Raw genomic sequence first — 25,214 nt, 5'->3', positions numbered from 1 at the left:
TTATTCCATTTGATCTTAAACATGAAGTCTAAACTGGGTGTGAGTAGCCTGTGAGTATTGTTTGTAGGGTTGATCAGAGTTACCTTGCCTAGGGACACTGCTGCGTGTCATCATCTCATTCTACCACAGAATCCGTGTCAGGATCAGCCTTGGCATGAAATGACATTGCTAAATTATTTTTTCACAGGCAGACAAGTACAATATGGGGCCAAGGGGGAATAGTTCTGTTAGGGCACTTTGTAATGTGTATAATTTATAGGGGCAGAGCAAATCATCAGGAAAGGGAATATTCTACCCAAAGACTTAGATACAGAAAACAGGTGGGTTCCATCACATTTACAGATACCGCCTCCATCAATAAAACTCTTGTTTTTGGCAGGTTTTTTCGTATACAGCCGACAAAGAGATTCGTACTGATGACCTGTGTCTGGATGTATCTCGACTTAATGGTCCAGTCATCATGTTGAAATGTCACCACATGAGGGGCAATCAGCTCTGGGAATATGATGCAGAGGTAAGCTTATTTAGAATTGTTCTGTCAACTAGTCTGAAGCCATAATGACCTATACAAACTAAAATAGTAGGTTCCAGGGTACTTACTAAATGAATTAGTTCTAAAATGGTTCTCAACCTTCCTAATGCCGCTACCCTTTAATACAGTTCCTCATGTTGTGGTGACCCCCAACCATCAAATTATTCCTAAGACCATCGGAAATATGTGTTTTCCGATGGTCTTAGGTGACCCCAAAGGGGTCCCGACCCATAGGTTGAGAACCACTGGCTTATACTATCTGTAGACTTGGAGTTACCCAAGGTAGAACATTTCATAGTTTGGTGTTTTAGTGTAGTGTACTGCCGCCATATATGGTTCTACACGTGGTTTATTTTATTGTAGAATTTAGGGATGCTCTGGATTCATTTTTGGGGTGTTCGTCCAAACCCTGAATCCTTTGAGAAAGATTTGGTTGAATTCCAAAAAAATTAGAGTAGACTAAAGGTGGCCATACGCCTTCAGATCCACTCGCTTGGCGATGTCCCCAAGCAAGCAAACCTTCTCCCGATATCCCCCACCTGTGGGTGGGCTATATCAGGAGAATCCAGGCTTATTCGATTGAATTCTAACGACGGGTATAGGCAAAGTCGGTTCAGGGGCCACATCAACGAGCCGATGTGGTCCCAATCCGACTAGATTTTCTAACCTGTCCGATCGAGATCTAGCCGATTTCAGGCCAGATATCAGTCGGACAGGCCCGAATCGGTCTAAGGGACCGATATCGGCAGCAAGGATCGGCCCGTGTATGGCCACCTTTATTCTGAGACAATTTGGAATTGGTCATCATTGTGGTATAAAGTTGGCTATTTTCTCTACCAGAGCAAACAAGGGACGACCTCCAATGAAAAGTATTATGAAAGTTGTTTATATTCCTTTTTTTTCCTTGATGACATTTGCGGTACATTCAACAACCGACTGGGAGGAAATAATACAATCGTTTTGTAATTCTGAATTTCATCCCGTTGGAATATCAGATGGCATTTGTCTTGCGTGCAGAAAGAAACCTCTACAGACCTTCTATTGTTGTGTATAAAGGCAACACTTGCCATTGTCTTCCTTCCAATATTATCTTGTGCATTTAATAAAAGAACAGGGGGAAAAAACATACGGTAAACAAGGGAAATGAACTGTAATGTGGAAAATAGCGAATCAGCCAACTGTAACGAATCTCAGAATCTATTAATAGGGAAATGTGTTTGATCCACTGAAAAGGTTTTAGCGAAGTTGTAGAATTGTTCATGGCTCTTTTAATATAAAAAATATAAGCATTAAACTGGGGCTCATCTGAGAAGATAAACTTCTAAATTGGATTATGGAGGAGAACGTAAGGCTCGTCTGAGCTGCGTTTCTTTTCATTGTACGGCTATTTAAAATGCTTGTAAAAATGAATTCTCTGGAGTGAATTTTATGAGTTTTTTTTATGTTTTTAGGATACATATGCAGTGCCTTAGAACTCTGAGCTATGCCATTCATAGGGGAAATGTTACTCCTTCCCTTAGTGATAGACTTGTGGTCCATGGAGACCTGTAATCATTAGTGATGATCGAATCTGTCCTGTCTTGCTTCGCCAAAAAATTTGTGAAACGCCAAAAATTTGCGAATTCATTGAAATCAATAGGCTATTTTCATGGCTACTGCACAATTTTTTAAATGCACGCAACTTTTTACAGTCAACGATAATTTTTTCTGACTCCAAATGCAAAAAAATTTGCTCATTGCTAATGATGATCGCAGTCCTCTTAAGTAGAACCACAATGATAAAAATGCCTGATTTGAGATCAAAATAGGAAATATAACATAAGTACATATCATAATATGTATTTAATTTTCAAGCAACAGTGACTTTGAATGGGGACTATTGCAGTTCTTCCTGAGATAACATCATAAATCATAACAGTCATACATGGAACTATAGGAGTTATTTACTCCCCCTCTTCTGCCTTATGAATACATTGTTGCTGACCATGGCACTGTGCTTATGGGGGTGAGCACAGGTTTCAATGTTCCAAAACAGAGCACAGAGACCAATCATACAGCATAGAAGGCACCATTTCTCTGCACTTTGCCCTTTGCCTCAATTTAAATGGCCCTTAATATATCGTATCAACTTTCAAAATGGAGTTCTACTAACATGGATGTCTCCTCAGCTCCATCGTAACTGCCAGAATCCAGTATATACAGTGAAAACACACAATGAAGATAAATAACTAAAGATAAAGATATACAATGAAAAGCATAGAACACTGAAGCACTCTAGAACTGTACTTAGGTTTGTAGCACTACAGTGTTTTATAAGAGTCTTATCCCATGAGGCCAGAAATAGCCTTGATTTCCCTAGTTCTTAGTCTATTTTTTTTTGTTTTCTCACATCTATAATAGCTATATGATTTCATTTTTTTATTGTCTTCTTTTCATTCATCCTCATTTGAATCCCTTGTAAGATTTTGCTTTTATTTTTCCACAATGTATACAAGTCCAGTTGTTAGAACACAATTGCAAGCTACGTATACCCTTCAAAGGACTAAGAAATGCATATCCCTAGTGATGAAGGACCCAGGGGTATTTGTGGATAATAGCCTAGCTGTAGCAAGCAGCAGAAAGGGCCAGCAGATATTGACCTTTCCAAGGGACACAAGGGCATCTCTTGTGATTAGAAGAAAGGAGGTTATATTCTGTTACTTGTTTATATAGTTAGAGCTGTGAAATTGTGGAATTCTCTGCCTGGAGTGGTCGTACAGGCAGATACATTAGATAGCTTGAATAAAGGGTTGGATGCCTTTTTAGCCAATGAGAAAATAAAAGGTTACTATAACTTTTATTCAAAGTACAGTCTTGATCCACAGACTGGTCCAATTATCATTTTGGAATCATCAGCCCCCCCATCACTGTGCCAAACAGAAGATGGCTTTAGTTGGGTTTTGAACTTCCTTTGGATCAGCTAGAAGTTAGGTATGTTGCTTCACTTGGACAAAAAGTTGACATGGATATGGACATGGATAGACACGTCATTTTTTTCAACCTCAGCTACTGTGTAATTAGGAAAAGCCATCTACAGTTAAGTTCATTGTAATAGCATTGATAGCTAAACTATTTTTTAGGTTTAGTTATTTTTAATTTTTAACACTGGAAAATGCTCTTGCTTTCTCATGAAGGATGCCCTGTAGGACTGAATTAGGCAGCCATCCTCTGGAGAAACCTAAAGGACTACTTTCTATAAAAGTTTTACTCCCTCAGCTTGTAATTTACAAGTCCTGCATGGGGTTTGGTACAGACAGAATACCCACAAAGCAGCTAGGTTTCGGGCAGAGAATTCTCCAGTCTCAGACCATGCTGCCAGGTACCTGCCTGGGTTCCTGCATAAAGTGCAGCCTTTATCCTAGTACCCTGTGATAAAAATGAAGTTCTAGGTTGTGGGTTAAGTGATAATGGACATGGTTCTTATAGGCAGGTTCAGGTTGAGTAGTGGGTCAGCAGGTCTGGGTTGGGTATAGGTATTCCTGACTATGCAGGTCTCTGGCCTAAGCTGCCATTGTCTGACTGAGCACTAGCAGGTTAAAAAAAGACGTACGTCCATCACATTCAACCATAATGCCTATATATAACCTGCCTAACTGCTAGTTGATCCAGAGGAAGGCAAAAAACCCCATCTGAAGCCTCTCTAATTTGCCATAGAGGGGAAAAAATTCCTTCCTGACTCCAAGATGGCAATTGGACCAGGTTTTCTATTAAACTTCAAAAAGTTCAGTTCTAGCATCGTTATTCCTCTATGCTAAGCACAACAATATAGTTTCCCTTTAACAACGCAAAACAAATCCTAATCAGCTCTGCTGCATTACTGCTCTGTCCTAGTTGGGCTAAAGTGATCCTCCCTGGGAAGCCAAGTTATTAAACTCAAATTAGTATAATTACCGATCACACCCCTGCCAACAACAACCGCTTACTTCGGCACATTACGGTGGAGAGCAAAAACAAGAAAAACAACAGAATTAGCAGAGCTAAAATATGTCATTTAGCCATCATTAAATTATAATTACTGTGTTTAGAAAGGGACGGCAATTCTGTTGTTTGATTTGAAGAGAATTAATCAAAACATCCAAGATTAGATAATCAGTGTTACTAAGGGAGATGTTATCAGAGTGTATGACTTTATAGAGAACAGATTGATTATAATGAATGCCTTGATACAACAGAATGCTAGCAGCTGCCCCGGGCAATGAGCAAAGTATCCCGGATCTGCATGTGTGGTGCCCACTACCCCGGCTCTACAGATCAGACTTAACCTCAGAGTAAGGTCATCAGACCTTCTATTATGGTTCTTCAAGTGATGAGGTCCCATGGAAATAGAGAAGAAGTATTGGAGGCCTAGTCTAATGCTGATTATAATGACTTCTATTCCTATTAATCATTTTCATTGGAATAAAGAACACTGTGTGATATAATTTTACCTTTTTCATGCCAGTTGTGGGGAGCAAATTGCTAGGCAACATGCCTTTCTGGTTGCAGGTAATAGAAGGTGGAAACATACAATCCATGGCCTGTAGCAGTTGGGTCCTTGATGGACTGTGCCACAAAGCCTACTTTCCATAGCAGGCAAGAACTTAGTGATCGTTACTTTATGTCCCACACTATAGCATCTGAGGTCTGTATTTGAGCAATAAATCAATGTTAGGAAGGAGAGGAAACACTAAAGAGAAGGCTGTGATCGAGACTAATGTTGGCCAAAGACAAGTTGAGTAGCGGTGATCCAGCTTGATGGTCTGGTTGCATTGTTCCAGCCTATTACCATGGACAATGTGGAGCAATTGGTCAGACTTGATGGAAGGGTGACCAGGATTTTCCAGTCATATACAGAATCAGGTCATTGGTCCCTTAAGTCTCCTTTTATAGCCAGTATACTTCTCTTATTGCATCATTTGAAATCCTGGCAGGGGAGGAGGGACTAAAACACTGATGTTACAAATTGTAATAACTTCTCCACAGCTTATAGACAGCATGCAGCATGCTGTTATGTTCCTTTCCTTATTAACATCTTGTGTGCAGGGAATTGTGGGATTGGGAGGAGGCAGGCTGAAGGCAGGCTGAAGGCAGGCTGAGGACAGGCGACTACTGTTACTTTTTATTTGAGTCTCAAAGTGGTCAGACAGGTAACTTTTCATACATTTTTACAATAAATAGTAAGAATATTTTTTTAACTGATATATATTGCAGCTCTTTAGGTCGCTAGGATCTTATTTACCTTAGCAACCAGGTAATTGTTTGAATAAGAAACTCGAAAATAAATAGGTGAGAGACTGAATAGAAGGATAAGTGAAACAAAAGTAACAATAAATATACAATTGTAGCCTCACAGAGCAATAGGTTTTGGCTGCCTGGGTCAGTGACCCCCATTTAATAGTAATGAAGACCATTTGCAAAGTTGGTAGGAATAGGGCATTCTTTGCATCATTTCAGCTGGACTTTAAATTTTATAGTTTCTCAAAAATGATTTACCTTCCTCTTCTTCTTCTTCTTTCCAAATCAAATGGGGGTCATTGACCCTGGCAGCCAAAAACCTCTGTAAGGCTATAATTGTATTGTTATTATAACTTGTTTATCTTTAGTGCCTTTCTTATTTGTATTTCAGTCTCTCATTAAACCACTGACTAGAGGCTAGAGTAATCTGGGCCTTAGCAACCAGATAGCAACTAACATTTAAAAATGGAGAGCTGTAAACAAAAAGTGAAATTGGTCAAATAGGAAAACAAAATGAAAATGAGGACCAGTATAAAATGATAGAATATCGCTGTTTACATCATACTAAATCTTAATTTAAAAGTCAATTAATCCATCTAAGTGGAAATGACTGCAGCTGCAAAATGCATCGCCAGTGTAAAGCATTAACAAGCGACTGTCCAGCTGTAATTAAATGTATGGAACTGCACTTTTCATGTATGCTGACAACTGAAATATGTTATTATAGGAGCAAGGTTAGTGTCCCCTTTAATATTCAGCTGGAACAATGGGGCTTAGCATCTGTAGGCTCATTTTTAACCACATACAAAATCATTTGTATGCTTCAAATCACCAAAATTGGCTTAAATTCTTCACTTGCAGAATTATTTCTCTCCGCTTATTGTCGTCAGCCAATCAGCAGCCCAGAAAGGGAATTCATTATGGCACTACAGCAGCATTCATTATCTAATAACTGCAATATTAATACATATTTATATTCTAGAGGTACAGCATGGAGATTAATTAAGCTCCCCTGTGTCTTATTATTATTAAATTCCTATGCATATTGGTCTTATTCATCCAGATGAATTTCTATGGGTACTCAGCAAACTGAATACAAGTTATTTCTGTATTTTTTTTTTTTGCAGATTAACTGTTTCTTGGTTTTTATAGGAAGTACTTAAGGAATTGGGCAAAGTACTGGAATTGTAGTCCCACAACTCTTGGGTGTAGTATTACAATTATGGAAAGTTTCTATCCCTTTTGAATATATTTTGGGACAGTGGCGTAACAATAAGGTGCTGGGCCCCCCTGCAAGAAATATTCTGAGGGCCCCAGCACACCTGCAAACCTTTGTCGCCCCTTCCCGGGGGATTTTATTAACTAGAGAGGAAGCAGACCCTGTGGTCGGGGCTCCCCTGTCCCCAAAATCCCCCCCCCCCCCCCCAAACAACTGCAGGGTCTGTTTTCTCCATAGTTACACCACTTGGGAATATCCAAGCGCTGAAATATCAGTACAGGTATGGGATCCCTTATCCGGAAACCCATTATCCAGAAAGCTCCGAATTACAGAAAGCCAGTCCCCCATAGACTCCATTTTAATCAAATAATTCAGAATTTTAAAATTGATTTTCTTTTTCTCTGTAGTAATAAAGTACCTTGTCATTGATCCCAACTAAGATATAATTACCCCTTATTGGGGGCAGAACAGCCCTATTGGGTTTATTTAATGGTTAAATGATTCCCTTTTCTCTGTAATAATAAAACAGTACCTGTACTTGATCCCAACTAAGATATAATTACCCCTTATTGGGGGCAGAACAGCCCTATTGGGTTTATTTAATGGTTAAATGATTCCCTTTTCTCTGTAATAATAAAACAGTACCTGTACTTGATCCCAACTAAGATATAATTACCCCTTATTGGGGGCAGAACAGCCCTATTGGGTTTATTTAATGGTTAAATGATTCCCTTTTCTCTGTAATAATAAAACAGTACCTGTACTTGATCCCAACTAAGATATAATTACCCCTTATTGGGGGCAGAACAATCCTATTGGGTTTATTTAATGGTTAAATGATTCCCTTTTCTCTGTAATAATAAAACAGTACCTGTACTTGATCCCAACTAAGATATAATTACCCCTTATTGGGGGCAGAACAGCCCTATTGGGTTTATTTCATGGTTAAATGATTCCCTTTTCTCTGTAATAATAAAACAGTACCTGTACTTGATCCCAACTAAGATATAATTACCCCTTATTGGGGGCAGAACAGCCCTATTCTGTTTATTCAGACCTTTATTCCCGGGCATTAAAACTACATTTTTTAAAGCACCTCTGGTTACTGGATATAACAGAGAGGCTTTAATGTTGATCAAGGGATCAGGGATAATTACAGCAATTTCCAAATACTTTCTGAGCAGCAGATGCCTAGAATAGCAGATAGACCTTATACGATTTCCCAGCCTCCGATAGTGCTGATTGCTTGCTAAAACAAATCTAGCCATTAGATGGAGCCATTAAGAAAGACATTTTTGATTCATTGGCACGTGTTGGTGCCAGTGAATAATGCAAGTGGTAAATTTAATTCATGCCCCTTATTCAGCATTTATGAGTTCAGAGATGGGAAAAGGGATTTGCCGTAGCGAATGACCCTTTATCTTCGTCGCCTGGTTTCTAATTGATATAAATGGAGGAAATAAAACACAAAATTACAGCTTTTTTGGGGGGAGAATGTCATGTAAATATTTTGCCCTGAAGAGTATGACAGCTATAACTGATGATTCTTTGCACTTTGCAATGCTAAGGCCAATACCTAACACAGAATATTGTAGTTATAAGAAGATATACATCTTCCCTAGCAGTGTTATTCCAAACAAATGCTGCAGAACCGCAACTCCCAGCATTTATTGAGTCATAATGAAAGCTACAGTCCGGCGGTCATATATATGGTTTTTTCCAAGTCCTCCAGGGCCCAATTAATGCTCCAATGAAAAACCTGACTGCTCTGGTTCTCTCTTATTAATTATATGGCCTTCAAATATCCACACAAGAGTTATTGCTATTGGGAACAGGGGTGGGTGCATATCAAATGCTATTAAAGGAGACATAGGAGTTAACTCCCCCCCCTAAACTTGTGGGCAATAATGAATATTATATGGGCTAATGATCATTATCTTTGAAAAACTACCCCATTATTGCAGCTCCCTATAGATCTGCTATGGACCCAGTCAATGTTTCAAATGGGGATGGGCGTGTCCTAAGGGTCCCTGCCAGCAGCACAGTAGGAGGGGGAGAGCCAATCACAGCCCTGTAGTCACACAGACAAAGATGGGCTTTAGTTCCCTATTAGGTCAGCCTAGCTGGCAGTCTAAGGAAGAAGTCTGTCTCTCAACGCATCTGGTAAGAAGTGGTACTACAATTATCTGTTAACGATAAAGCAGTTGGTATAGTAGAACCTCAGTCTTACATCGTTGGATTTTTCCATATTTTCCGCAAGTTTAAAAGCGCCCAAATTGATCTACGTATTTTCCTAAGTTAGTATTTTCCTGTGATTCAGGGTGTAAAGCTTAGGTTCTACTGTACAGGTATAGGATCCCTTATCCGCAAACCCATTACCCAGAAAGTTCTGAATTACGGAAAGGCCATCTCCCATTCACTCCATTATAAGCAAATAATTCTAATTTTTAAAAACGATTTCCTTTTTCTTTGTAGTAATAAACCAGTACCTGTACTTGATCCCAAATAAGATATAATTACCCCTTATTGGGGGCAGAACAGCCCTATTGGGTTTATTTAATGGTTAAATGATTCCCTTTTCTCTGTAATAATAAAACAGTACCTGTACTTGATCCCAACTAAGATATAATTACCCCTTATTGGGGCAGAACAGCCCTATTGGGTTTATTTCATGGTTAAATGATTCCCTTTTCTCTGTAATAATAAAACAGTACCTGTACTTGATCCCAACTAAGATATAATTAACCCTTATTGGGGGCAGAACAGCCCTATTGGGTTTATTTAATGGTTAAATGATTCCCTTTTCTCTGTAATAATAAAACAGTACCTGTACTTGATCCCAACTAAGATATAATTACCCCTTATTGGGGGCAGAACAGCCCTATTGGGTTTATTTAATGGTTAAATGATTCCCTTTTCTCTGTAATAATAAAACAGTACCTGTACTTGATCCCAACTAAGATATAATTAACCCTTATTGGGGGCAGAACAGCCCTATTGGGTTTATTTAATGGTTAAATGATTCCCTTTTCTCTGTAATAATAAAACAGTACCTGTACTTGATCCCAACTAAGATATAATTACCCCTTATTGGGGGCAGAACAGCCCTATTGGGTTTATTTAATGGTTAAATGATTCCCTTTTCTCTGTAATAATAAAACAGTACCTGTACTTGATCCCAACTAAGATATAATTACCCCTTATTGGAGGCAAAACAATCCTATTGGGTTTAAATGATGTTTAAGTGATTTTTAGTAGACTTAAGAACTGGAGATCCAAATTATGTAAAGATCCCTAATCTGGAAATCCCCAGGTTCTGAGCATTCTGGATAACAGGTCCTATACCTGTACTATGTTGAAATGGCCATGATGTTTCAGTAAGTGTCATCTAGGAGGCCAAACCTGTAGGATAAGAGCCTAAAAATGTCACAAGAGGCAGTACTTTACCTTTAAACAATTAGGCGCTTGTATGCAGAAAACAAATGTTCAAATTTTCTATAATAATCTTATCAATTTAATGGCATTCAGTAAACATAAAAAGGGGTATGGGATGATGCACAGTAACCTACTTACCTCTTTAAGAGTGTCTCTTAGCCTTGTATCATGCCTCCTAGTAACCTTGAATCCATCCCACTCACTCTTCCTATGGCAATGTGCTGCATCATAATATTCATGTATCTAATGTAGCTAATGAGCTTTGTAGTCATAATAATCCGTTACCATGGAGACGTGTTTGCATACTGGAAGCAAAGAAATTCTCTTATATAAGAAGATACTGCATCATCTCATCCATATACCATGAGATATATGCTAAGCATTCCCAAGAGGATAAGCGATAGGCCTCATAGATAGCATTTATACAGAAAGTAAGCTGTACTGTATCTTTATTAGTGTTAATTTAACCATGGCATACCCAAATATTCCTAGGCTAGGGTGCTGGGAACTGTAGTTCAACAACATCAGACATAGTTTCTTAAAGGGGAACTGCGGCTTCTGAACCAAAATTTGTTAAAGAGCCCCACACAACACAGAAACCCCTAATATCCCTATCACTGTAATCTGTTCCTTCACAAAAATATGAATAAATACCATTTTTATATGCTGAAATCCAGTTCTTTTCTTTCTGACTCATTTGAAATCCTGGCAGGGGAGGAGGGACTAAAACACTGATGTTACAAATTGTAACAACTTCCCCACAGCTTACAGACAGCATGCAGGAACTACATAACCCACAATGCATTGCACTGTGATGTTCCTTTCCATATTGACATCACGTGTGCAGGGAATTGTGGGATTGGGAGGATGCAGGCTGAAGGCAGGCTGAGGGCAGGCGACTACTGTTACATTTTATTTGAGTCTCAAAGTAGTCAGCCAGATCAGCAGGGGAACAGGGGGCGGGGCTTAGGGAACTGTTCCAAACCATATTATTTCATGAAATTGATGTATATTTCATAGTTGCTTAAAATTTTGTTTACTTTTTAAAAAGCTTGCATTGTGTTTGGGTGAAGTTCCCCTTTAAAGCAACATTCTTCGATATAACTAAGCCCTTCTTTAATGAAAGAGGTTCCTGTCAGCACTGTGTAAACTCGTCTTTGTTCTTGTGATCATCACTAGGGACGTTAAACCCATTTTTCTTCCTCTTGCAATGAGCCCTTAACCAGCCCCGTGTCCACTCTCCCGCTGATGGATTATATTGGGAAGGAAATAGTGCACAGTAATTGCCCTCTGTGAGAGAACAGCAAGATGAATGAGGGTCACTAATAGGCAATAACGGTTATTGCTGAGTCAGTGACACCTCTATAAAACGTCTGACACTTATAATAAATACGGGGCTAACTAAGTCAGTCGATTTCATTTTCACTAAATCAAATAGAACCAATTGATCTTCGCCTTTTTTGTAGTGTTTGCTTTATGTGAGTGAGTTCACACCAATTATTTGAACGACAGTAAGAAAAGTTATATATCCAGTCATGGACAGCTTGCTCATCTCTTCATTGGATCCCCTCTACTATAATCATAACATTCTCACAGAAGAGTTTATTCTTAAGGGAAAACGATACCCCCAAACAATGTAGGTCTCTATAGAAATACATTGCATATGTAAAACCCTGCTTTATCTAAACCTTTTTCTAGGAATGCACCAAATCCAGGATTCGGTTCGGGGATTCGGCCTTTTTCAGAAGGTTTCGGATTCGGCTGAATCTATGCTCCTGTCCGAACCGAATCCTAAAAATCACGTGACTTTTTGTTATGTAAACACAGAAGTTGAAAATTTAACCCTTCTGTACACTAATTAGCATATGCTAATGAAGATTTAACCCTTTTGTAATCAGCATATACTGTTCGGCTGAATCCTTTACGAAGGATTCGGGGGTTCGGCCAAATCCAAAAAATTGAATTAGGGGAATTCCCATTTTCATAAAAATATACTTTTTTAGTAGTACGAAAGTTTCGTTATTCATTCAAGCTTCGGTCTCGTGACTTTCCTTGGGCCAGGTTGGAGCTGCAGAGTGCCATTGAGCCCTATGGGAGACTTTCCTTGGGCCGGGTTGGAGCTGCAGAGTGCCATTGAGTCCTATGGGAGGCTTTCCTTGGGCCAGGTTGGAGCTGCAGAGTGCCATTGAGCCCTATGGGAGACTTTCCTTGGGCCAGGTTGGAGCTGCAGAGTGCCATTGAGCCCTATGGGAGGCTTTCCTTGGGCCGAGTTGGAGCTGCAGAGTGCCATTGAGCCCTATGGGAGACTTTCCTTGGGCCAGGTTGGAGCTGCAGAGTGCCATTGAGCCCTATGGGAGACTTTCCTTGGGCCAGGTTGGAGCTGCAGAGTGCCATTGAGCCCTATGGGAGGCTTTCCTTGGGCCGAGTTGGAGCTGCAGAGTGCCATTGAGCCCTATGGGAGACTTTCCTTGGGCCGGGTTGGAGCTGCAGAGTGCCATTGAGCCCTATGGGAGGCTTTCCTTGGGCCGAGTTGGAGCTGCAGAGTGCCATTGAGCCCTATGGGAGACTTTCCTTGGGCCGGGTTGGAGCTGCAGAGTGCCATTGAGCCCTATGGGAGACTTTCCTTGGGCCAGGTTGGAGCTGCAGAGTGCCATTGAGCCCTATGGGAGGCTTTCCTTGGGCCGGGTTGGAGCTGCAGAGTGCCATTGAGCCCTATGGGAGACTTTCCTTGGGCCGCGTTGGAGCTGCAGAGTGCCATTGAGCCCTATGGGAGGCTTTCCTTGGGCCAGGTTGGAGCTGCAGAGTGCCATTGAGCCCTATGGGAGGCTTTCCTTGGGCCAGGTTGGAGCTGCAGAGTGCCATTGAGCCCTATGGGAGGCTTTCCTTGGGCCGGGTTGGAGCTGCAGAGTGCCATTGAGCCCTATGGGAGACTTTCCTTGGGCCGGGTTGGAGCTGCAGAGTGCCATTGAGCCCTATGGGAGACTTTCCTTGGGCCGGGTTGGAGCTGCAGAGTGCCATTGAGCCCTATGGGAGACTTTCCTTGGGCCGGGTTGGAGCTGCAGAGTGCCATTGAGCCCTATGGGAGACTTTCCTTGGGCCAGGTTGGAGCTGCAGAGTGCCATTGAGCCCTATGGGAGACTTTCCTTGGGCCTGGTTGGAGCTGCAGAGTGCCATTGAGCCCTATGGGAGACTTTCCTTGGGCCTGGTTGGAGCTGCAGAGTGCCATTGAGCCCTATGGGAGACTTTCCTTGGGCCGGGTTGGAGCTGCAGAGTGCCATTGAGCCCTATGGGAGACTTTCCTTGGGCCGGGTTGGAGCTGCAGAGTGCCATTGAGCCCTATGGGAGACTTTCCTTGGGCCGGGTTGGAGCTGCAGAGTGCCATTGAGTCCTATGGGAGACTTTCTTTGGGCCGGGTTGGAGCTGCAGAGTGCCATTGAGCCCTATGGGAGACTTTCCTTGGGCCGGGTTGGAGCTGCAGAGTGCCATTGAGCCCTATGGGAGAGTTTCCTTGGGCTGGGTTGGAGCTGCAGAGTGCCATTGAGCCCTATGGGAGACTTTCCTTGGGCCGGGTTGGAGCTGCAGAGTGCCATTGAGCCCTATGGGAGACTTTCCTTGGGCCAGGTTGGAGCTGCAGAGTGCCATTGAGCCCTATGTTAGACTTTCCTTGGGCCGGGTTGGAGCTGCAGAGTGCCATTATGTCCCATTGGAGGCTTCCGAAAACATGCACAGAAGGTTTAAAGTCAGAAAGGTTTTTCCGCCGTTTACAATAGTTCGGATACGAAAATTTTGTGACTTTTGGATCACCAATACAATATTATGGCCACTATCAGGATTTTTTCGTAAGCATTTTTGTGACATTTCCAATCATCAGAAATTATCGTATCTAATTCGAATTTTACCCATTTCGGGATTCGAACTTGTACTTTGGGTGTATCTTCCACAGAGCATTATGAACACAAGGTATAAGAATAAACCATGCAGGGCACTTAACTTTTGTTATGGCAGTGAAACTCAAACTGCTTATATTTAGTATAAGGAGCACAAGAGCTATCTCTGCTCTAACAACCAATTGGAAAGGGAAGGAGTTGTAGATACAGCTGGCAGAATATCACAAAATTGCTTTGTTTTACTGCAAACTACCACCATTTACAGCACCAATTTGCTCAGAGCCATCTGAGTAGACATTGAACATTGTCGGAACCCAAAAGAGCAGCAGTTTTAGGTCCGGGGGAGTTGGGGTGCTAGCAAGTAAAGTAATGCAAGATGGAGAGTTTAGGGCAAGATGATGGCAGTTTGTCGGTGTTGCTCTACCCCTTACCTCAATGACCCCCAACCAGTGGCTCGGGGGCAACATGTTGCTTGCCAACCATCTGGGTGTTGCTCCCAGTGGCCCCAAAGCAGGTGCTTATTTTTTCATTTCTGCTCAGGAGGCAAGTTTTGGTTGCATAAAACCCAGTGTACTGCCAAACAGAGCCTTCCGTAGGCTGCCAGTCAACATAGGGGCTATCAAATAGCCAATTATAGCTTATTTGCACCCCCTGGTACTTTTTTCATGCTTGTGTTGCTCCCCAACACTTTTTCCATTTGAATGTGGCTCACAGATATAAAAGGCTGGGGGTTCCTGCCTTACCTCTTCAGTTCTCATTGAATCAAAGGTTATTAGGGTGCATTGGAAAATGTAGGTCAACTACAGCAGAATGGACATAGACTGCACCCTATGTGATCTATATAATTGCACCCATGAAAGTGTTTTGCTACTAAAGACAACCCTGTGTTTATGTCATATTTTAACATCCGTGTTTCCCAATTAAATATAAATGCTTAGATTATTAAAGCAATTTCTTGCCTCTATGCAATTCCTATTTATGAGTTAAGAATGCCATAGCACTGCTGAATTATGCTCTTCAATATTTTCTTTTATTTGATTTCTTATTGCATGCCTTTGCTTCTGTCAGTACGCAGGTAAATGGGAATATAATTTTGAGGTAAGACGTTTTCATAACATTTTTATTTGATGTAAAAGAAAAAAAAAATTTGGTAAAATTCCAAAGCTATTGTGTTAGATGCCAGAATTGTTTTTATTAAAGATGAAATGTTTGGTTCTCCCTGTGTGTATTGGGAGACATATTTTTTTCTATAATTAAGACCTGCCAATACCTATTGACTGCAGATTGTTATTAGAAGAAACATTGTATTACACAGAGATTACCAGCTGGGCATATTGACATTTAAATTGCTGATGCTACTTATTAAGTGCAGAAAATAGTGTGACAGCACCATGTATGTACTAGGCAATGGTGGGCAAAGAGCAAGATATTAAGAAAGATATTTATTGGTATAAGTGGCTGAGACAGGTTTCCTAAATGTTCAGTCCAGTCTGTTCTGGTTTCAGAAGACTAAACTTAAAAAAAATGCCCTGTTTCCTGGAAAATCCTGTTTTAATAGTCTATGAAGATTCTAATTCATCCAGATCATGATATACAGTATCTAGTAGTATTAGGTAAAGGAACTGGACTTTCTAAGTGGCTTCTCCAGTTCAATGAAGAAGCCACTTGGATGAGTGGAAAGAAAACTCGGAAAGTCCAGTTGCTTTAGGCTTAATTCTACTAGATCCTGCTTTGAATAAAAAACAGTCATTAACCTGCTTGAAGTTACACTGGGTGTCAATGTTCCCCAATATGGTTATTAGAAGGTACATTCTATTACATATAGATTACTAGCTGGGCATAATAACATATAAAAGTCCTAAATTGCTGATGCTACTTAAGTGCAGTAAAAAGTGTGACAGCATCTTGTATGTACAGCAGGGAATAGACAATGGTGGGCAAGGAGAGTTTGAGTAAGATACAGTATTTATTTTATTGGTTTAAGGCAGGTTTCCTAAATGTTCTGTCCACCAGCGTACCAGAAAAATTAACTTTTGTTTGTTCATTTTCATATTCTGTATGGAACATTAAACAATGCCCTGGTTCATGGAAAATCCTGCTTTGAATAAAACACTGACATATTCCTGCTTGAAGTTACACTGGGTATAACTGTCTCTATGCAAAATGTATCAATGCCATTGGAGTGAATCCCCACAATATATTTTGACAGATTAGTCCATACCCCAATAAAACCCACGTACAATGAACATATCTGTGTGCTTTTTTAGGACTGTGGGAAGAAACCTACATGGGCAGAATTCTTGTGGATATTTCCTTGGCTGAGGTGTTGCTGCAAAGAAAAGTCATTTATTATTATGTTGATAGAATTAACTTCTCTATTTGATTAATATATCTAAACATTATACCTAAACATTAGGATGGCAAAACAAATACAGGTATGGGATCCGTTATCCGGAAACCTGTTATCCAGAAAGCTCCGAATTATGGAAAGCCTGTCTCCCATAGACTCCATTTTAATCAAATGGTTCAGAATTTTAAAACTGATTTGCGTTTTCTCTGTAATAATAAAACAGTACCTTGTAATTGATCCCAACTAAGATATAATTACCCCTTATTGGGGGCAGAACAGCCCTATTGGGTTTATTTAATGGTTAAATGATTCCCTTTTCTCTGTAATAATAAAACAGTACCTGTACTTGATCCCAACTAAGATATAATTACCCCTTATTGGGGCAGAACAGTCCTATTGGGTTTATTTAATGGTTAAATGATTCCCTTTTCTCTGTAATAATAAAACAGTACCTGTACTTGATCCCAACTAAGATATAATTACCCCTTATTGGGGCAGAACAGCCCTATTGGGTTTATTTCATGGTTAAATGATTCCCTTTTCTCTGTAATAATAAAACAGTACCTGTACTTGATCCCAACTAAGATATAATTAATCCTTTTTGGATGCAAAACCATCCTATTAAGTTCAATTAATGTTTTATTGATTTTGTAGTAGACTTAAGGTATGGAGATCCAAATTACGGATCCAGAATAACCTTGGTCCCAAGCATTCTGGATAACGGGTCCTATACCTGTACCTACAAAGGAAACCATAGAAAGAAATAGATAATTAGAAAAAAATAAATAAAAACAATCCACAGTTGTCACAGTCCACCATTGTATTTCCATGTTGCTGCCATGAATGAATTTATGCCCCTTTTAAAAAAATTTAATTTCACATAGGATAATTGAGTACCATAATGATTTATACCCCTGCTCCCTTGTTTATACCCTAGCTTGTATTCTATCCGTCTCAGAAATAAAATCATATTTGATGTTAGTGTTCATTTTAAATTAATTCTTAGTATCTTACTGTGTTTCATGAAGATAAACAAATTGAATATTTTATATTTCAGAAGCAGGGGTTTAATAGATTACATAGGATGACTAATTACAAGCATTCCTAGTCCATAGCAGCTATTGGCTATCATAACAATGTATGTTAGAAGTCTGCAGATGAAAGTGGACAATGTCTTCAGAAACGACAGCAATTTCTATTATTAACATGTCATTTATGAGCCCAATTATGCAGAGTCAATAAAAAACAAGGCAAAGACTCGTTTGCAACAGCAGCTTTTATATTTTGTATTCAGCCGTAAAAGCTCCGATAGACAGTCCCGTGGGGATAATGACACAATATAAACGGGGCCCAAAGGATTATAAGCGTCTTAAGTTTTTACTACGTTTTTGATTGGTATGGCGGAGATGTGGTAATAATACAATAAAAAACAAACTTGCTAATTAGACTTCAAATAGATCACTGTCATTCTTGTCGCAATGAAGTCTAAAAATAAAAGTGTAGTGATTGAATTTTTAGAAAGTGAAATATTTACAAATACCATGAAATCGTGTTGTTGGATTTCAGAGGTTATTTGATGCTATAATAAATATAAACATTGCTAACTTTTTTTGTCATGGGCAATGCTTGGACCATGGATATCTCTTTCTCCAAAGCTTAACTTCACATTACAATGTGTAGAATGTTGAAAAAAAAGAAAAAAGCTTATACAGGTATGGGACCTGTTATCCAGAATTCTCAGGACCTGGGGTTTTCCCTGGGTCCTTGGGTCTTTCCATGATTTGGATCTCCATACCTTAAGCCTACTAAAAAAATCATTAAAATGTTAAATAATCCCAATAGAACTGTTCTGCCTCTAATATAATTAATTATATCTTAGTTGGGATCAAGTACAGGTACTGTTTTATTATTACAGAGAAAAGGGAATCATTTAACCATTAAATAAACCCAATAGGGCTGTTCTGCCCCCAATAAGGGGTAATTATATCTTATTTGGGATCAAGTACAGGTACTGTTTTATTATTACAGAGAAAAGGGAATCATTTAACCATGAAATAAACCCAATAGGGCTGTTCTGCCCCCAATAAGGGGTAATTATATCTTAGTTGGGATCAAGTACAGGTACTGTTTTATTATTACAGAGAAAAGGGAATCATTTAACCATTAAATAAACCCAATAGGGCTGTTCTGCCCCCAATAAGGGGTAATTATATCTTATTTGGGATCAAGTACAGGTACTGTTTTATTATTACAGAGAAAAGGGAATCATTTAACCATGAAATAAACCCAATAGGGCTGTTCTGCCCCCAATAAGGGGTAATTATATCTTAGTTGGGATCAAGTACAGGTACTGTTTTATTATTACAGAGAAAAGGGAATCATTTAACCATGAAATAAACCCAATAGGGCTGTTCTGCCCCCAATAAGGGGTAATTATATCTTAGTTGGGATCAAGTACAGGTACTGTTTTATTATTACAGAGAAAAGGGAATCATTTAACCATTAAATAAACCCAATAGGGCTGTTCTGCCCCAATAAGGGGTAATTATATCTTATTTGGGATCAAGTACAGGTACTGTTTTATTATTACAGAGAAAAGGGAATCATTTAACCATGAAATAAACCCAATAGGGCTGTTCTGCCCCCAATAAGGGGTAATTATATCTTAGTTGGGATCAAGTACAGGTACTGTTTTATTATTACAGAGAAAAGGGAATCATTTAACCATTAAATAAACCCAATAGGGCTGTTCTGCCCCCAATAAGCGGTAATTATATCCTAGCTGGGATGAAGTGCTTCAGTGAAGCAAATGGACAGATTCACTCATTACTACTGACAGCCTAAAGGGAGGCTCTGTTGGGATACTGGGTTTGTATACAACCAAAACCTGCCTTCAAGCCAGGAATTCAAAAATAAACCCCTGATTTGGGACCACTGGGAGCAACATTCAAGGGATTGGGGAGCAACATGTTACTTGCGAGCCACTGGTTGGGGATCACTGTATTTGATGAATGGAAAGTAATTAACATAGTAACATAGTAAGTTTGGTTAAAAAAAGACACACGTCCGTCAAGTTCAACCATAATGCCTATATATAACCTGCCTAACTACTAGTTGATCCAGAGGAAGGCAAAAAAACCCATCTGAAGCCTCTCTAATTTGCAGCAGAAGGGAAAAAATTCCGTCCTGACTCCAAGATGGCAATCGGACCAGTCCCTGGATCAACTAAGAGCTACAGTATCTCCCATAACCCTGTATTCAGCCATCCAACCCCTTCTTAAAGCTATATAATGTATCAGCCAGTACGGCTGGTTCAAGGAGAGAATTCCACAACTTCACAGCTCTCACTGTAAAAAATCCTTTCCAAATATTTAGACGGGTCCCAAAGCTTCAGTTATGTTCCACTATAGTACATAATCAGATATGGAAGACCAGTGCCAGGCCTGATGTTAAGAGTTCTGAAGGTAAGCCCCACCCCACCTTTTATATCCCAGACTGCCCAAAACTAGGCGTAGGCAGACAGAAAAAGAAAAAAAATTTAAACTAGACATAAGGAAGTATGCATCGGCAACAAAATCCTTATTCTAATTTAAACCAATTAAGAACACCAGGAAGGGCAGCTGGCCCCACGACAAGGAGACATCAGATGTCAATAATGAAAAGACAAACTGGACACACAACTACAAAGACTTTTAAATGACAAAGCTGTGTCCCTGTTATTCAAACAACTAAAAAGTTGATCCTTTGTTTTTAAAAAAGATGGGAAGGAGTGGGGCTTCAGTATGAGGAAGATGCTGGCCACCAGGATTGCAAAAGGTCCTCTTTACTCATGTCAGAACCATCGGCCTCACAAACCCTCCACTGAAAGGTCTGACAGAGAAAGCATTTTTACTAGCTTATTGCACGTCTTAGTCTTAAAATATATCGATATGGGTGAGTGCAGACGTTATATACATCAGACGATATGAAATCTCACCCACAAAAGCCTCTAATGAATTCATTCTCCTGTAATTTTCAGTTCTCTGCAGGGATTTGGGCTCCTTCGTTACAGAATTCACTTTCTAAGTGACTAAGATGCCTAAAAATATAACAGTTAAAATGTAGAGAAGGCAATAGAAGCACACCTGCTTCCCAAAGAAACCCCTGCAGGAGCGGGGCTATTATATTGGAACAATTGCAGCATAATCAGGGTATAATTGCAACAAATAGGGCCATTTTGACTGATATTACTTGTTTATAAGGCTGGTGGTTTTTAACTTTTTCTTTCACTTCTGCTGGGTTTGGTTCCCCTTCACGAGAGAAATAAAAGGGAATCATCTGTGATTCATTCTCATTAGTTACATAGGCAGAACTGGGTTTAAATAGATCTTTGAGTCAAAAGTCAGTCCTAAATAACGACAGAAATGATCGATGAGAAATTAAAATTCATAGGAAGAATGTTTAAGAATTCTAGAAGCAGGGGTATCGAGTAGTGATGTGCGAACCTGGCCCGTTTCGCTTCAGCAAATAATTCGCAAATCTTTCAAAAGATTCCCGAAACTGGAAAAAATGATCGAAACGGGAAACAATTAGCGAAACGCCAAAAATGTTGCGCGTCCAAAAAAATTGTTGAGTGCATAATTATTCTGACGCGCCCAACAGTTTTTTTTGAGATCTGGTAAAATTTGATGTGCCGAATTTTGTCATCCATTTCGCAAAACTATCCACTAATGGCGAAATGCAGAAATTTGATGCCTCACAGGAGGCTGCTGATATCGGTCGACTCGCCGATTGGGCAGGTTAAAAGATTTTGATTGGGCGCCATTGAAGGCGCCTGAGCAAAATCTACCCTCAGGGCTGAATCGGCAGAAGGAGGTAGAAATCCTATTGTTTCTACCTTCTTATCTGCCGTTTCAGCCCTGAACGTTAGTGGCGAATTGAACGACCATCGATCGCACGAAAGATCGAAAATTACCACGTGTGTGGCCACCTTTAAGTTTTAGCCCTGCAGTTGGCCAAAGTAACCAATCAGACCTTTGCTTTTAATCTCTCATTTGTAGAAGACTGATCAAAACTAACTACTGACTGGTTACTATGGGTAACCGCACTGGTATAATCTATCATCTATGTCAGTAAATAAGATAGCAATCTATCAGCTTTAGAAAAACTAATGAAAGTCCTGTACAGGTATTACATAAAACAAACATTATTCTTAATATTTTATATTTTAATTTCAATTTTGTAGAGGATTTGAGTAATGTGTAACGCTGAAGCCTCATTTGTGTAAAATTTGACATCATGTTCATATATTTGTTATCCATCTTTTCATATTTTTTGATTTCTCATGCTTATTTGTTTTTTTTTTCTGTTACACAGACGCATACATTTCTTCATATCATTACCCAATCATGTTTGACTTTAAGCAATGTAGAGGATGGCACCTTTGGCCCAACTGTGGAGTTCTGTAATGGTAGAAACCAGCAAAGGTGGACACTGAGAAATTATACCAGGCTGGAAGTTTTTAGAAATATTTTTTACAGTCCCACTGATTACTTTCTATGAAAGATGTTCGAGGTTGGTATCCCGCAATGCGTTAACTGTGGATAGGCGTGGCAATAGCATGTTTTTATTTAATATATTTATTGTTCTCCATTTGTGGTCTCAAGATGTTGGACAGAGAATAAAAGCAACTTTTAGGGGCTGATTTACTAATCCTCGAATCCGAATGGGAAAAATTCAGATTGGAAAACGAACATTTTGCGTATTTTTTCGTATTTTTTGCGACTTTTTCATAGCCATTATGACTTTCGTGAATTGTCGCGACTTTTTCATAGCCATTACAAATTTCGTGAATTGTCGCGACTTTTTCATAGCCATTACGACTTTCGCGAATTGTCGCGACTTTTTCGTATTGAGCACTCGAAAAAGTCGCAAAATACCGATCATTACGAAAAAAACGCATTCGGACACTTTTCGGACGTTCGTGGATTAGTAAATGTGCCCCTTAATGTGCATTAGAAATAGTAATTATATATTAAGTATAAGAATGCTGTTAAAACGGGAAGGTACAGCGAAGAAAAGGCTCAAAAGAGTAAAAGTAGTGAAAACAAAATGGTTAAAATGAAATATGTCTTGTGAAAAGAAAAGAAAATGTGTGTGGTCCTCAAAAAGTTGAGGAGCTAAAAAAAAGTTTGTGTATTTGGAAACTTTATACAAATGTAAGATGGTTATTATGGTTCCCCTTTACATTTGGTGACCTATGAGGCGACACAGGTTCAACATCTAGGGAGGACTCATTTCCGTAAGTTGCAGTCATTTACTAAAAAATCCAAATGGAAAAAGCACAAATGAAAAAAGTTGAGGAAAAGAAAACCGCAACTTTTTTTGTATTGTCGCACAAATTCCAGCTTTTAACCCCACCTCCCCCGTAAACCTCTAAAACTGCGAAGCAAAAAAAAAGAACTTTCAATTGTAAAAGGGACATTGGCTTCTACATGATCTCAACAGGTCTTAGCTGATTTATTTTAGCATTCAGAATTGTTGGGGTTTTGTTGCATAATAAATGGCGGAAAAATTGAGTTTTCAGCAACAAAAAATCTATGAAAAATTAGAAATGCTGTCTCCATTTACATTTTATTCAAGCAACTTTTGTTTACAAGGTTGATATTTTACTAAAAGGAGAAGGACAGGTCTTTATCAGAAAGGTCTATGTAAATACAGCCATAAGCACTCACAGAAACGCTGCTCTGAGTCCTCTATCAAAAGAAACACAGACTTTCTTGTCTCCTTTTTTGTAAACATGTTTTTAGGGTATCTGACTTCCTCTCTCAGAAAAATCCTTCATTCCTGGGGCCAGAGTCTGTGCAGTTCTCTCCTCTCTCCCCTCTCCTGCTCCCCCTCTCATAAGAATTCATAAAACTCACTGCCCCCTCCCTTAGGAATGTGTGATCTGAGCTCCCAGCCTCTAGATCTAAAGCAGAGAGCTATAAAGACCAAGCTAAAATGGCAACTGCTATCTTAAAGGAGAAGGAAAGGTAAAACTAAGTGAGCTTTATCAGAAAGGTCTATGTTAATACAGCCTTAAGCACTCACAGAAACGCTGCACTGAGTCCTCTATCAAAAGATTTGTTGTCTCTGTTTTCCTGTGCCAGAGACACCAGCTCTCTCCCCTCTCCTGCTCCCCCCTCCCTCAAGAATGCTAAGAGCTCCTTAGGAATGTGGATCTGAGCCAATCAGCAGGAAGCTTCCTCATAGTCTTAGAAACTTGGCATGTACACTGGTCTTGGTCTTGGTGCAGGAACGGGGCATTATGGGAACTTTCTTTACAGAGCTCAGCGTTTTTTTTCCTCTGAGGCTTCTGATCATCTAAACGTGAAAAATATGGGGAGACTTAAGGGCACTATTGAGAGAACTGAAGGTATGCCTGCAGCTTGAGATTAACTCTTTATTAGTCTTTCCTTCTCCTTTAAGCAAACAAAGGGAGCTTCTAGGGCTGTTTACTCAGGTATGGTAAAGCTTTCTGCAGAATAAATATAGCATTCTAGGTGGCACTAATGTGGCAAATCTATTGGCAGTAAAATGCCAAAATGACTTTCCTTCTAGCTATTGCTTGAGTTCATCTATTCCATTCTATTGCCCTTCTATTCCATGAACTGAAAATGTACATCCATATATATCAGCAACTTTCCTTTTGTTGTGTTTTACAGCATTTAATATTGAGACATATCAACAGTAACCAATGCCTGGATGAGCCGAGTGATGATGATAAAATGGTCCCTACCATGAAGGAGTGCAATGGAAGCCGATCGCAACAATGGCTGCTGCGTAACATGACCCTGGGTGCCTAATGCTGTCAAGTCGTCCCCAGTTGTTTGGACCTCAATTATCAGCTTTTTGAACACTTAAAGAGGGTATAGCACTTCCTTACCTCTCCATGGCATCAGATAATTATGAACCTCTTTACACTCCAACTGCGAGGATGAAAATAGGACCTTTTCTATTTTTCCCCCTAAACGATACGTGACTGTACACGTCCGACGGAAACAAGTGTCTGTCTTTGGGAAAGCACATTTAGAAGCTGTAAATAACACGACATGTCTGGGAAAAGAAATAGCGGCACGAAAATATATTTGACAGCTTACGGAATATGTTGGAATAAACTGGAAATGTATTCTGTATAAAATGTATTTTATTTTATTAAACGAGTAAAGATCGGTGAGATATATTTATAATTGTAACGGATATACGGAAAAAATAAATGCATTCATAACTAGTGATGAGTAGTGATGAGCGAATCTGTCCCGTTTCGCTTTGCAATAAAATTCGCAAAACGGCAAGAAAATTCGCCAAACCGTGAAAAATTAGTGAAAAGTTTGTTGTGCAATTTTTTTTTTCCGCCTGCGTCTATTTTTTGTCACCCATGCTTTTTTGACGCGACCGCACCAAATTTGCCGAATTTTCACAGAAGTTTCGCAAAACAATTCGCCAATGGCGAAATGCGGAAATTCGCTGCAACTCCATGCCTGCCGATATAATTTGCTCATGATGAGCAAATTTTTT

General features: G+C 39.6%; 1 protein-coding gene across 7 annotated transcripts in view; it reads left to right on the top strand.

Moving 5' to 3' along the window:
• galnt13 (polypeptide N-acetylgalactosaminyltransferase 13) overlaps positions 1–24,931 on the top strand; it is a 193,503-nt gene extending 168,572 nt beyond the window's left edge. For 4 of the 7 annotated variants that reach the window (XM_031892694.1, XM_031892692.1, XM_031892691.1 and 1 more), the window contains 3 exons: positions 380–514; positions 22,032–22,229; positions 24,362–24,931. In XM_031892694.1, coding sequence (XP_031748554.1) covers positions 380–514; positions 22,032–22,217 — 321 coding nt within the window. In that variant the 3' untranslated portion in view covers positions 22,218–22,229; positions 24,362–24,931. 7 annotated transcript variants of the gene reach the window in all.
• The last annotated feature ends 283 nt before the right edge of the window (positions 24,932–25,214 follow it).

Source organism: Xenopus tropicalis, chromosome 9 (assembly GCF_000004195.4).
Source record: "Xenopus tropicalis strain Nigerian chromosome 9, UCB_Xtro_10.0, whole genome shotgun sequence".
Taxonomy (NCBI): Eukaryota; Metazoa; Chordata; class Amphibia; order Anura; family Pipidae; genus Xenopus; species Xenopus tropicalis.
Note: the sequence above shows the minus strand (reverse complement) of the source record. Positions and strands in the feature narration are given on the sequence as shown.